Here is a 14,252-nt window from a genome sequence, read left to right as displayed (position 1 = left end):
TGTTCACTGATTTATGTTTGTTGATGAAGTAATAGGCATTTCCTGGCAGGCATTCCCCGAAGTGCAAACAGCTTAGAGCTTATGTCTAATGCTTAATCAATAACACAAATGTAACGGGCCACTATTAATACATTCTTTTCTCAGGTTTAGGGGTTGATCATACTTTTGATTAGTGGTGAAAACAGCAGTAATAGATCTGTGAGCTATGCTAAAACATGAATTTACATCAAGTACGAAAAAAGTTAATTGTTAAACAACAGTTTTTGGCTTGTAGTATAGATCCTATCTGTATCGTGTTATGTTCAGCCATTATTCATTTTAATATTTATACCTGTGCGTTTCCTACAGTGACATATCAAAATGTCCTCTGTGAAAATAGGTATTTAGTCAGTTAGGGATGGCAATGAATTTCAGTCCAGTGTTTACCTACTCAAATGTTTTTGATTGTTAGGATATGCATTTATATATTAAGTTAAAGAATATGGCTTAAGTAATTTCAGAGTACTAACTCAACTAAAATTTGTGTACAGAAAGAATACAATTATGTCTTACAAATCTAAAATCTAAGGTAAAAATGATTAATTTCCTATCACGTATAAGGAAATATAATTCCAAAATATGTATGTATTTTCCAAAGTAATTCAATTGTTCATCATGGTTAGGTGAACTAAAGGGGATTTTTTGTTTTCAGTTGAAATGTTAAAAATGATTCAACTTAGGAAAATAAATAAACAATAAGAAAAAACAATTAAAATAGAGTAACCAACATATGCATTTGGTTGTTGCTGGTCTACTAATTTGTTTTTACAGCCATTTTATGTTTTCACAGAGCTTAATTCAATTAATTAAAATAATTGTTAAATTACTCTAGTACAATACTATGAAAAAGTAAGTAAACGTTCTTGGTATAATAAAGGTACACACATAATTGTTGTGATACATTTAGGTTCTGTGAAAAATCTTTTTGGGGGTATTTGAGTTTTAACAAGAGGAAAGTTTGGTATAGCCTGTGTGTTAAAATCTTGTAAAATATTTGCTTAACTATCAGTGAAGTGTTCCGGCTCTTTCTCTCCTTTCTCTTTTTCATCCGTGGACAATCACGATTAGGATTTAAACTACGAATCATTTATTAATATATATTCAAATTGGTGAACCTCTGACTACTCTCTTTAAACATCGCTATTTTATACTTTTAAAATTGCGTTTCGTCACCTCTATATTTGGACTTACCCGGTTACCGTAGGTCATACTGTTCAGTTAGCCAATTTCTTTTCCTAGGATGACGGCGACGTCATGACCCGCCCTACTCTGCCTCTGATTGGCTATCTTTCGTTGCATCCACTGGTTGGGTTGGTTGGGTTGGTTGGGTTTAGGCATGAGGAGTGAGATTGGTTAGAGTTAGGGTAGGAATATCAGGATAAACCAATCAGAGGCAGAGTTGGGCGGGCCATGATATCGCCGTCCTAGGAAAAAAGTATTGCTTTTCGTTATGGCTGCCCTTCACGGAAGCTGCATTACCCTGCCAGAATAATACAATCGATACCTTAAAACCAATCATCGTTACGGGCAGGGGTGACAGTGAATATCCTTTTATAGTATTACACTTCTGTACATCACAGAAAACCTCTCTTACACCGGTTGTGAGTTCGTCGATGGTCTGATGGTCCAGGTTACAAGTCAAGGTTTTTATTTTGAAGGTGAAAGAAGTCCCTGGTTTCCGGTGTGCTTGTAGCATGGAGCCAACGTTGATCGGTTTAACGCCTCCTTCACTCACAACTTCATGAGGTTTTCTCATGTCCCGGTCTAACAACAGGCCCTTGTTGGAGCCGGAGAGCTAGAGGTGAGTTGAACGACTTCGTTACAGCATATTAAAGTGTGTGTAATGTGGTTTACTGTAGAATTAACCGTGCAGGAGAAACATTAGCCTTATTTACCTGCTGTGTGACACCACAGTTGTAGTCTGAAATGTGGCTAAATATTCATTGAGTATTCAGTGTTTCCTTAGTGAATGGTAACGTGCTGTTACTTATCTGTTAGAACAAAACAGCAGCATGTTTTACACAAAGAAAGGTATATTTAAGCTGATAAGATTATGTTGCAGTGGCCTTATTGAAGGGAAACACATTTGTAAGCATCCCCTCCACACGTGCAGACTGGTGACATATTAAAGGAATACACAATGTAAAGTGTCTTATTAAGGTGTTGGGCCTCCGTGTGCCACCAGGACAGCTTTAGTGCGTCTTGACATTGATTTTACAAGTCTCTGAACTCTATTGAATGGATGAACAAAAGATATATCCAAAAGATATTCCTTCATTTGTTGTTTTGATGATGGTGACAGTGAAGGTCATAACATATGATTCACATAATTTTAATACTCATCAAACCATTCAGTGACCCCTTGTGTCCTCTGGATGGGACATTGTCATACTAGAAGAGACCACTTTCATCTAGATAGAAATGTTTCATCACAGGATAAAGGTAATATCTCAGAACAAATTTGTATTGATTTGCAATGACTTCCCTCTAAGGAGACATGTGGACCCAAACCATGCCAGCAAAATAATCCCAACAATATAACAGAGCACTGGATCCCATCACTGTAGGGATCACACATTCAGACCTTTGCAAGTTTTTCCTGTCATTTGTCACCTGTCTGTATTAAGACGTACAAAAATACTCTGCTTTAAACAATAAAGTGTGTCTTACAGAAAAAAGTCTAATTATCACATTCAAATCCATTAAATTGCATCTACTTCTTCTCCCTCATTAAAAATAACAGAATCTCTGAACAATATTTTTCATTTTTCATTGTCTCCAACTTCACTATGAAGTTCATTCTCAGTGTATGTGCACTGGAGGCTTTAAGTTTCCACATCACAGTTGTGTATACTGAACATTGAACCAGAATTGGCTTCCAAATTAGTCGTAATGTCACAAATCCTGCTCGCAGGCCCGTCTCTTAAAATCAGATTATCAATGAAAACAGATACATTTTCCCCTTTTAGCAGATGAATGTGAAAATAGCTTTCTAGTGTTAAACGCTGCACATACATCATTCTGCACAGTGAACAGTAGAAACAAGAAGAAACACATTTTGACTGGTGGGAGACTTTAAGGAGGAGCGTGTCAATTCATGTTGGCTAAACTTAGGCATGTTGGGCAAAGCATTGTAACTATATTACAACAACAGCAACAATACATCTATAACTGAGAAAATATTTCAAATTGCTGAGTGTTTGCTGAGTGTGTGTGATCAGCCTGTCAACAGAAATTATGTATGATCAATGTCTAGACTGAGGCGGCAAAATGACAACCGTTAAGCTGTCCTCCCTCCTGTCACACGCTCTCACTTAAACGACAGGCACTAAAGCAGGAAATGTTCATGACAGGTGTCTATAGATGGTGTTTTACACAGATATGAATATAATAGCAAGTGGAAATGAATTAATGCTTTTTTGTTTAAAGTGAGGGAGTTAAATTATAATCACTCATTTTGTACTGTGTTTGACAAGTCATTGATTTCATGTTCAGTAAATGTAGTGTGAATGCATTAAACATTTGGAATCAAATATGTATATTCAGCATTCATCATATTTGATTAAAAACGGCTTCAGACAATAGTGATACATACATATTAGCTAGGAAACAAGTTCAAACTGCCATTCGCAGTTAATTACAGTTACCTGGATTTGATTATATTAAACACAACACGTTCAAAACTTTTTAGAAAACTTCAGTGGTAGTTCAAAGTCAGGCTCTGAAATAATGACATAGACTTACATATCATTATAAAGAATAGATGTTCAGTACAGACTCAAATATCTGGATTTGGCATTGGTGGTGACCATGTGCCAATCTGTACAATTAGTACATTTATATCTAAAGTATTTATTTGTTACATTATGTCTTACAAAGTTAGGAAAGCAATGTTTAATTCAAGCCTGATTTTGACACACATAAAATAATGATCCCAGTCTCTTCCACACAGTGAGGCATACATACTATTAATTAAACAACTGATATCAGATCGGTACTCAGCATCAGTTGTTACCTCAAGCCCAAGTATCAGTAACAGGACTGAAAAAATCGGATCAGTGCATCCCTAATAAAGGAAATACTTATCTGTGTATTGAATTGTTAAATGTCTCACTTATTTTTAAGTCAACGTCCACTCTTTTTTTTTTTTTTGCATCAATTATATTGGCCTCTGGCATCTCAAACAGAATTCAAAGTGAAATTGATTTACAGATAAAATAATTCCTCCCCTCTCAAAAAAAAAAATCAATATATAGACTTTGTGTTTAAATTGCTGCGTGCCACATTAGGAATTGGGTGTTTGGTTGACTTAATACTAGCTGTCATTTAAAACCATGTTGTTTTGTTTTCAGTCTGGCAGATTGATGGCTGCCTGTGTGCTGTGTCGGCGGGTGCCCAGGCTGCGCTACCTCAGAGGCTTGAGAAAGGATTTTGCCCAGGCTCAGCATGTGAATAGCAAAGCAGAGGATGAGACCAGTGAGCAGGAGGGAAAGAGAGGAGCTTTGCGAGACGAGGAATCCTCTCTCCAAGGAGGCTACAGGCTGCACTACAACCCTTCTTCATATCACCACACAGTGTGGAACTGTGCAAATACCCGGAGCCAAACAGATAATGATGAGGAAGAACAGTGTCTCTCTACTCTCGCGTCTTCCCTCTGGCAACAGAGCAATCGCTACAGTGTGAGTTGCTCACGGCATCTTTCCAGCTCCAAAAACACATTGCTTGACTTGGCGTTCAACAAAGGCCCTGATCCCAAAATGCCATTACCATCACTGTACCACAGAAAACCTATATCGCCTGATGTTAAAGTAGATACACGTGCCTTTCTCAAGTGCCGGTCAGAGTATGCCTCCATTAGCTTTGACCTCAACCAGCGTCCTCTCTCAATCGAATGGGAAAGGGCCTTGCAGCTTCTCCAAAAAGTGACTGTTCTAAAAGGCAGCATGAAACCGTCTGATGTGTCTCAGTTTCTCGCGGAGCTCAGCCTCTTGCACCCAGATAAGATGTCATTAGTGAGGAGTGACCAACGCTTCATCATGCTCCTCCGGTATTCTGTGGAAAACCTGCGCCTCTTTACTCAACCTCAGCTGCTGGAGGTGCTGCAGTCATTTGTGTGGCTGGATATCCCCTCTGCCCACACTGTTCTTGGACTGTATGAGGCTGAGCTGAGCTGCCGAGCCAACAAGATGAGTTTACACCAGTTGCTGTTAGCTGCTGACTTATGGCGCTGTATTGGGAGGCAGGTCCCCCAGTTCTTACAGCACCTCTATAAATCGGTCCATTTGTATCTGGGACAGATGGAAGTTCCTGAGTTAATCCAACTGTTGTATATAATGGGAGAAAGTAGGCGGTGCCCAAAAGACTTGATCCATCCTGTAGTGCAGCTACTCATGCGCCACTTACAACAACTACACCCTGAGGAGGTTGGCACTGTATGCCTGGCGCTCTTTAAATCCCAGGCTTCAATTTCTGAGGGTGCAGTGACTGGTATTGTTGATAAGGCACACTCCTTTGTGGGGGAGATGAGTGACTTTGCCATGGTGAATGTGCTGAAATACCTGCGTTTCAGTTACCTGTATCATTGGTCGTGGATGGAGGCCATGACTCTGGAAGTGCCTCGACGGGCCCACAGGATGGGTGTCAAGGGGCTGATGCATGTGGCACTGGCGTGTTCAGCGTTGCATTACCGCAATGATAACATCCTCATGGCTATCGCCGAGAGAATTCCATCATTGGTGCCACACTGCAGGAGTAAGGACTCCTGTAAACTGTTGTGGAGCTTTGGGACATTAGGGTTTCTTCCAGTTCAGAGCCCAAGCTTTTATCCAAGCCTTACAGAGGCCCTTAGACAGAGGAAAGCTGAATTCCAGCGATACCCAGAGCACCTGCTTACTGGTCTTCTTGGCCTGGTCTTTGTCTCTCAGTTCCAACAGGACCTAATTGCATTAGCCTTGAGCCCTGACTTTGTCAATTTAGCACTGAAATCGAAACAGCTGGAGCTGAAAAAAGACCTGTTCACTTTAGATGGAACGGTGGCTCTGGAGTTGCCTGAGTGGACTGGCCCACGGCTAAGCTGTGAACTGAGAGAGGAAACAGAAGAAATGTTGTGGAAGTTTGCTCAATCAGATACATGCAGGAAACCAGAAGTCCAGGAGGCAGAATCTGCTCTGCAAGAACTGCTTGGCAGCGAGCAGTTTGTATGCACCCGAATGATTCTGCCTCACACTCGCTCCATTGACCTTGAAGTACATGTTGATTCCACTGGACAGCCCATACCTGTGAACCCAGCACCCCACATGGCCACAATATCTTCTGAGAACAATTCATCCAAATTTCCTTCAAACCATAGCTGGGGGAGAATAAATACTGGAGTAACTATAACGGATGAACTTTTAGCACAACTAACAAATACCAAAAACACCACAAATCCTGTAACCCCATCTCCTGCAGTTACTACATCCCCTCACAGAGTAGAGCCTGACGATGATGTGAGACTGTTTGACACAGGGTTAAACCTGACCAGTGCCATTGCAGAAATACTTACCAAACCTAGTAGCTTAAGTGTAGACCCTCAGGACTCCAAGGGAACAGTCAAACTTGCTATCCAGGTTGCCCACAGGAACCATTACTGCTACCATTCACGACAGTTGTTGGGCCTTCATGCCTTAAAGAGGAGGCAGTTGAAGTTGGCAGGCTATAAGGTTGTAGAGCTTAGCTATCAGGAGTGGTTTCCTATGTTGAGAAGAAGCAAGGCTGAGAAGCTAGCATACCTGCACTGCAAGATCTACAACAGTCTGTAATGTTTTCAGACCTTGAAGAGTCTGAGAGCAATCACAATAAACCTTGCATGCATTGTAAGCTTTTTTAGCACTTTTGCTTCTGGGCAGTATGTAATTTGTTAGGAGAATGTGCAAAGCACAGTAAATAATCTGTTATGGAGGTGGACAAATGTTTTTTTCTTTTATTACCATCATTGACTTTTTGTACATGTTTAGTTAATAATACATTTAATTTTGATAAAATCTACAAAAAAGCCTTTCCATCAAAATGTGTTAAATGTCAAGATATTTTTGTGAAAATAATGATAATTAAAGAATATTCACCTTTTCACTGTCATGGTCAAAGTATCTATGGTATCCTAATTTACAGATTGAGAATGTATATTCTTTTACTGATTGCTCAAAATTGAATCTTGCCACCAGACTTTGCTGATGATTGCAAGCATATGTAGAAGAGCTTAATCGTATTCAGTCTTGCATGATGGTCCTTTCAAAGGTCACTGCATCTGTGTCAAGTTTCCCACTTTACATGTCAAAGGTCACTAAACTTAAACATTTCAACCGATGTGAAACAGATTTGTGTGATGTCTTGGTATATTGTGGCTGCTCCTGAACTGTAAAATATGTTATATAATTTGATAAAGAAAGGATGTAAGTCCTCTGTCACAACTTAATACCAAAGGGGAACAAATATAATCCACAGTAGCCTGGATGGCCACATTTTAAACGCAACATCTAATGCAGAACTTGTTTATCACTAAGCTTAGACAGAATCATCTGCTTTATCCCTTTGTTCTTCCTGGTTTGCTTGGAAATTATAATACGTTTAAAAGATTTACTGAGTGTTTCCAGTGCATAAAGTAGGATTTATAATAGAATTTTTGCCACTGAGTGCATTCCACTGTCACTATTTTTTGTGACAGTTACTGGAAAACCTGCAATATAGCAAATGATGGAACACTGTAAACCCTACTTCTGAAAACAGTCTGAGCATACCAAGCAGAGGCTGGTCCCTGCCCCACTGACTCCAGGAAATGAATCCTTTCACACTGGGATAGAATTTATGTTCCCAGACTCAGCCATGTTTGACTTCTCCAAGCCGTTATAAAATGACTTTGCTCTGGAGGTCCCTTTATCCTTTTCTCATTCTGCTACCGCAGCAAGATTGGGAGTTTTGGGAGGGTTTTTTTGGTTTAAAAAAAACAAACAAACATAATTTGTGAATGTAAAGCAGCTCTAAAGCCCAACGTTACATATGTGATGCCTCCCAGCAAAGCATAAATCAGTTGTCAGCAGTTTCAATTGTGTTACCATTCAAGGTGTAAGTAACTTTGACAAAATTCAAAGCTAGATATGTACTAGTATTCACTTTAATGAATTAACTAGCTAGAGCATGTTTCAAGGTATTGTACATGAAAATCAGTTGCTGTTTGGATTGTAGGCAACATAAAACTACATTACTATTATATGCCTTGGAAAAACCTACAAATCATGTAGATATGTTAATAGAACTAAACATGACTTTGATACTTTAAGAAAACAGATTTATGTTCAGCAGACAGACTTTTATTTTAAGGCTTTCAAATGCACAACAATGAACCAATTTTGAAATAACTAACCCTAACCTTAACCCATTGCGGGAAAAAAAGTTTATTTCTTGCTGAGTAAACATCTGTAAGCAAGATATTTGTTAATGGGAGCTGAGATGTGACTTTGGAGTAAAGACATACTGGAGAGACTACAGGTGAAATGAAAAATGTTTCTCCTTCCCCCTCCTTACCTGGAGTACTTCATCTTTAGTGAATATAAACTTAATACCAATGCCAGCAAACAATTCCTTCAGGTCTGTCTCCTTATCTATTTCACTCTCCTTTTGTTTTCACTCCCTTTAAGTCACTTCCTGGTGGGAGACAAGTGGTAGTAGGTGAGAAAAGGAAATTGTGAGCAGAACAGAAAAACTGAATGAGCACTTTATCTGTCATCGTGCGTGGGAGTGTTTGATAGTCCCCTAGGTGTAGGTAGAGAATGCTGCTGGGAAAAAGAGTTGTTTCAGTTGCTCCCTGATCAGGATGAATGAGAGGAAATGAATAGATGAAGGGATGTTGTACTGTGCTTAATGGTTGCCAGCAGACGGCACTCTCCACCAAGAAAACTACACAGTATCTCTAAGTGGCAAGGATGAAATTGTTCCGACTTGACTCGTTGATATTTTCTGGAGTATTTCACTGACAATAATGAGACTAATGCATTACAAGATAAAAAAACAGTTTTAACAGCAAGGTTATAAAAGCAATAAGTAATGTAAAAAACAGTAATGAAAATAATTAAACAAACCATCTCACATTTTGGCAATATTACATTATGTTTTCAATAATGTAATCAATTTTGAGATCCAACAAGAGAAGCAGACAAGGTGCATTTCAATGAAGAGTCAATAAATACCTTTTGTATTCTCCAGAGATCTGAAAAACTATAAAAGATAATTCACATTTTGGCACTTTCAAGTCAGTGCCAACCCTGCAGCTACACATTTCACACTTCGGTATGTGCAGGAAGCACGCTTTTGAAGTTATGATGATTCAGATTCTCATTTGGATCCAAATGCAACTCATTGGGGATCCAAGTAAATCTCACATTCATGCAGAGAGAAAAGGTTACCTTTATCACTGATGTTTCACTTCTATTATGTTTTCAGGTTGGAGCTATCAAGGGCAAACATGTTTAGGGAATAGGGACCGCCTGCCACAGCATTGTAGTTTATTAAAGTGTGAAGAGTAATGGGAATGATTATCGACTGAGATTGGATCATTTATGATGCCTTTATACTGTATTTTGTGTTTAATCCTGCCAGGCAAGGTGCTAATCGTTCTTTTATTTGTTCCTGTCTCACTCACGACAAGAAATTAAGTCACTATTGTATGAATAATTAACTTGCTATAAACAAAAGCAAGTAAATAGAGAATAATCATCAGGTTTAGAGGCAATTTTCAAATGCGGCCAGTATTTCACCAGTTAATGGAAGAGGCGCTGCTAGAGTGAATGCTCTCTCAGTAATCCTTGTCTTATTTGCATTTCAATTCTTTTCCTTTTCACAGCCTGGAAGATAATCCAGCACAGTCTGAATGTGGCCTAAGCTTGCATCAACACTAAGTTATCACAACAGAGAGATACTACTGTCTGTCTGCTATAATTTCTTAATTTACTTTTATTGTATGAAACAGACAAATCCAAATGTCACATTAAACACTGATGCAATTCCCCTGCTACTTGTCACAGATTAACCTGATATTAACCTGTTATATGCAAATACTTTTATGCCTGGAGAGTGACAACAAATGATCCCCATCACAATTTTTTAGCACGAGTGTCTCGGATGTTTCTGTATTACCTCTCAGCACCACACACTTCCTTTCTGACCCCCTTGGTGGCATTCAGTAATGCGCCTGGATCCTCGCCTTTAACATTCCAAACACACACACTGTGCTGAACCAACTGCTGTGGGGCGCGACTGATAGGGAGTGTTTGCATTCAGCACTTGTCTTAGCTGCTATTGACAAGCCTTTATTAACTTAACCAAGTTAGAGATTTGTCTTTTAGTTCCTCATATATTAGAGGATAAACCTTTACACCTTAAGAACACACTGGATTTGGCTTATTACTGTTTTGTTCTCATTGGAAAAAAATACATGTATATATATATATATATATAGAGAGAGAGAGAGAGAGAGAGAGGGAGAATGGTATTGATTGAAAAATACACAATATGACCAATAGAAACGTGGCACTGACATACTTTTTAATTGGTTTACCATTACATTATAACAAATACTACATATTTCCTTTTGTATAGAAGGCTTGCTTCTGATGTGTGATGGTTTTCATTAATTTATGCTATCCGTAGAAACATTTGCAACTGGCCCATGAAAGACATCCATCATGACCTGAAGGCAAAGGGAAGGGAAGACATTGAACACAAACAACAATATTAATGATAATATGCAGCTGCCTACTCAAAAGTTCAGCAGACATTTGCAAAGGACACATTCCAGTATGTAAAGCATATGCTGCTGTAATTAAAAAAAAAACCCTGGACCATATTGTAGGGACTATTTTTAGCAAGCTTGTAAAAGATGAAGGTACTATATAGGGGGGGGGGGCAGTTCTTTGTTTTCAAGCTAATTAGCATTGTGTGTTCCCCTTGCTGTGTGAGATAAGTTAAACATGACACTTGTGCAATCAGCATTGTGTTGCATGAGCACATTGCCGTCCCTCTACACTCATCATTCGGTCACACAGATGACAGATCATTACGGCTCAAAGTAGGATTGATGTAAGTTCACTTAACATAGTGAAACTCTACTGTATAGCAGAGTCACTGTTATACAGTTCCATCTTTGCAAAGGGGTCATGCTGTAAAACTCTTTAATCATGATGTGTTTTGAGGTCAGTTTTGATAGGACTGCTTGTCTATAATATGCCTTTAGGTCATAATATTTACATTTTCATTAGGTTAGATCAAATCCCATTTTTGATTGTATTTGTGCAAAAGTTGTTCAGTGTATTTGCACACTGTAATTGCTTATCCTGTCTGTGAGATTCATATTGGCTACACACACAGACACACAGACACACACACACACATACACTCACAAGGGATTCACAGGAAATTATGGATGGATGGAAGTGATGCCAAAGGCTGGTATCCAACGTCACGGCTGTACGTCATGCGTTAGTCACTGACGCATGACGTATAGCAACCAGGTCTTACATTTTAAGGATTTTAACTTCCAACCTACAATAATCAGTTTTTGGCCAATTGGGGGCAACAAACTGTAAACACAACATTTACATAATTTCACTGTACAGTTGATTAGGCAAATGTGTCAGCAAACAATTACCTGCTTACTCATCCAGCAAAGACAGAGAAGCACAAGCTTTTGGGCTCATGTTTCAGACCTTCTGGTGAATATACAATACTGACTGTCTTTTTCGCTCTGTTTTGGTTTCCACCAGATCCTGAGGGAAATATCCGGTTCTTCTGCCTGTAAATGCTACATTACAGTAAATTCATCAGCTAATTACTTACCTGTCTGCCTGATGCTGCTGGAAACAGGTTGTAAAACCAAAACAATGAGCGCAAAAGTAGCTAAAACACTCCATATAGGTGGGAGTGGGACTGCAGAGCTGGGTGATGATTATTTGTTTGTTCCTACAAAGGACACCTATCACATTAGAAGTTACATTTTTCCCTTTGTTAATGTGAACTATTTATTAGTGTAGCTTTATTATAGTAAGCAAATTCTTGATTTTATTTACACAGCTAAATGGACATGAAAAACACAACACTGAGTATCTTGTGTCTAGTTTTGAACATAATAAACACTAGCCACTCCAAAGGGACACACAAGGATACTCACAAGGTCCCTACAGCTTATTTTGGGAGCTTCAGATTGATTTCCTTCTGGATATTATACGGGGTCATGTCTTTCAATATACCTAAAATGGTTCTACAACAGCTAAATTACTGCATTTAAACTTCAGTTTTCTGTGCAGGATGGGAGAAGACAAGAAACATTTGTTATAAACAGGAGTTGGATTTTTGGCGTGGATCTGTAACATCCTTTAGCAAAAACACAGTGCATCAGAATCAGATGTATGAGGATACAGAGCACTTTCAGGGTTTTAACTAAATGTTTAAGTATTTTAAAGAGCATAATATACTTTTTCAATATCCTTATATCAAAGAGGATGTTAACACCAAAAAGATTCTATTAGCATGTTGGTCCATGAGACATGTTGAGAACCTATTGGTAGAATAGAAGACAACTAATTTTTTTCAACTTATGTTGAAAATGTGACTTGTCAAAAAGAAATCTGTAAAAAATCTAGTAAATGTGGTTGCCAGCCCAGCCAGGTGCACCAGTGTATGTTTCACTTTGCATGTTATCAGTCTTCAGCTTTGTTTATATGATTTTATGATATGATATAGATTTAGATAAACCTTTTGTAAAGAAAATGAAACCCCATTTTCATTGGAGCATGATGGTATTGCAATATTGTTTGGTCACCCCTCCATGTTTAATTTAATTTAATCAGTTGTGTTAATTTGCTATACATATACATGTAGAAAATGTATAAAGGCACAACATTTATAAAAACAAATGTCATATTCAATTGTCATAAACAGTTTTGAATGAATAGAATACTGTATTTTACATGTGCTTCATAACTGAATTTTGTACTAAAAGATCTCCCACTCCCAAATAACTATAACAGAAAATTGAAAACCGAAAGGCTCATATCATTAGTAAAAAGACATTTAGATTGACAGTCAATGTCAAACAGTGTCTGTATTTAAAGTCGGCAGCTACAATTAGAGTTTAATACCAGCAATGCTCCTCTTTGACAAAGACAAATTTAAGAAACAAACAGAACAGCATAACTATGCATATAAAATGCTATTTCTATGTGTGGGTGTGATTTTTAGTGCTGATATTTAAATATATATATATATTTGTGTAGAAACAGAAATTCCACAAAGAGGTGATGCAGCAGTTGCAACATCAAGAACTTGAACAAACATCAAACCATGAAAGTTTTATCCCACATTCCTCTGATGTAAAACCAGTCTCTTCATTCTATGTAATGAGCTTCAGTGGTGAAGCTTTTTGGTCTAACAGTTGTATTTATTGTAAGAAAGAATTACAAAATAGCACATAGAATAAAATAGCAATAGCATAATCAGAATGTGTCTCATAAAATGAAGAAAGTAATACACATAAATTAAACCCGTCCCCTTTCCGTGCTTTTAAGGGCGCAGAAAAATCTTCATGTCCTTAATGGGAATTCATATTTGAGTCTGTAATTAGACCCTAGTAACCCTGGTAGCTGAATGTAAAGTGATGGGTTAATGGTTGCGTAATGAACACTCAGGGATCAGGTAGTGAGATGTGCAAAGCGAAGTAATTACAGACACAGATACACACCAAACTAACAAACACACTGGAAACGCTAAACCCAGTGTTGTTTGTAAATGAATTATGTCCTTACTACATTATATTACCAAGAGGCATGCTGGATGCTAGGGAAGACATTTAATGAAAGAGCTGGAGAAATTTAAAATCTTTCCAATGTTCCGACTTCCATTCATAAATAATTGATGAATTTTACAGTACATTCACATTGCCTTGACATTGCAAAACATTGTGCTCAGCTGCATTATTGTAGAACATTCACATTTAACGAAAAGAAAAAGATGTTGCAAATACTGATGGAGTATTGCAACGTCTGTGGTATTCATTTACCGAGTAGGCACCATTAAATCAAACAGGAATACCGCCCTTTCTGAGTCACCTTATGACAAATAATGACTAATAGCTGTTTTGATAGGAGTGTGTGCAAGGACGTTTTTGTGCAGTAGGTGCTATAGTGCTG

General features: G+C 38.2%; 1 protein-coding gene across 1 annotated transcript; it reads left to right on the top strand.

Moving 5' to 3' along the window:
- Positions 1-1,764: 1,764 nt before the first annotated feature.
- LOC133993083 (FAST kinase domain-containing protein 5, mitochondrial) lies at positions 1,765-7,137 on the top strand. Its single transcript, XM_062431932.1, has 2 exons — positions 1,765-1,840; positions 4,392-7,137. Exon 2 carries the CDS (start codon positions 4,404-4,406, stop codon positions 6,837-6,839), a length of 2,436 nt encoding a protein of 811 aa, XP_062287916.1. The 5' UTR covers positions 1,765-1,840; positions 4,392-4,403; the 3' UTR covers positions 6,840-7,137.
- The last annotated feature ends 7,115 nt before the right edge of the window (positions 7,138-14,252 follow it).

The sequence above is a fragment of the Scomber scombrus genome, chromosome 13 (genome assembly GCF_963691925.1).
Source record: "Scomber scombrus chromosome 13, fScoSco1.1, whole genome shotgun sequence".
Classification (NCBI taxonomy): Eukaryota; Metazoa; Chordata; class Actinopteri; order Scombriformes; family Scombridae; genus Scomber; species Scomber scombrus.
This window is presented reverse-complemented; position numbering and strand designations above follow the sequence as displayed.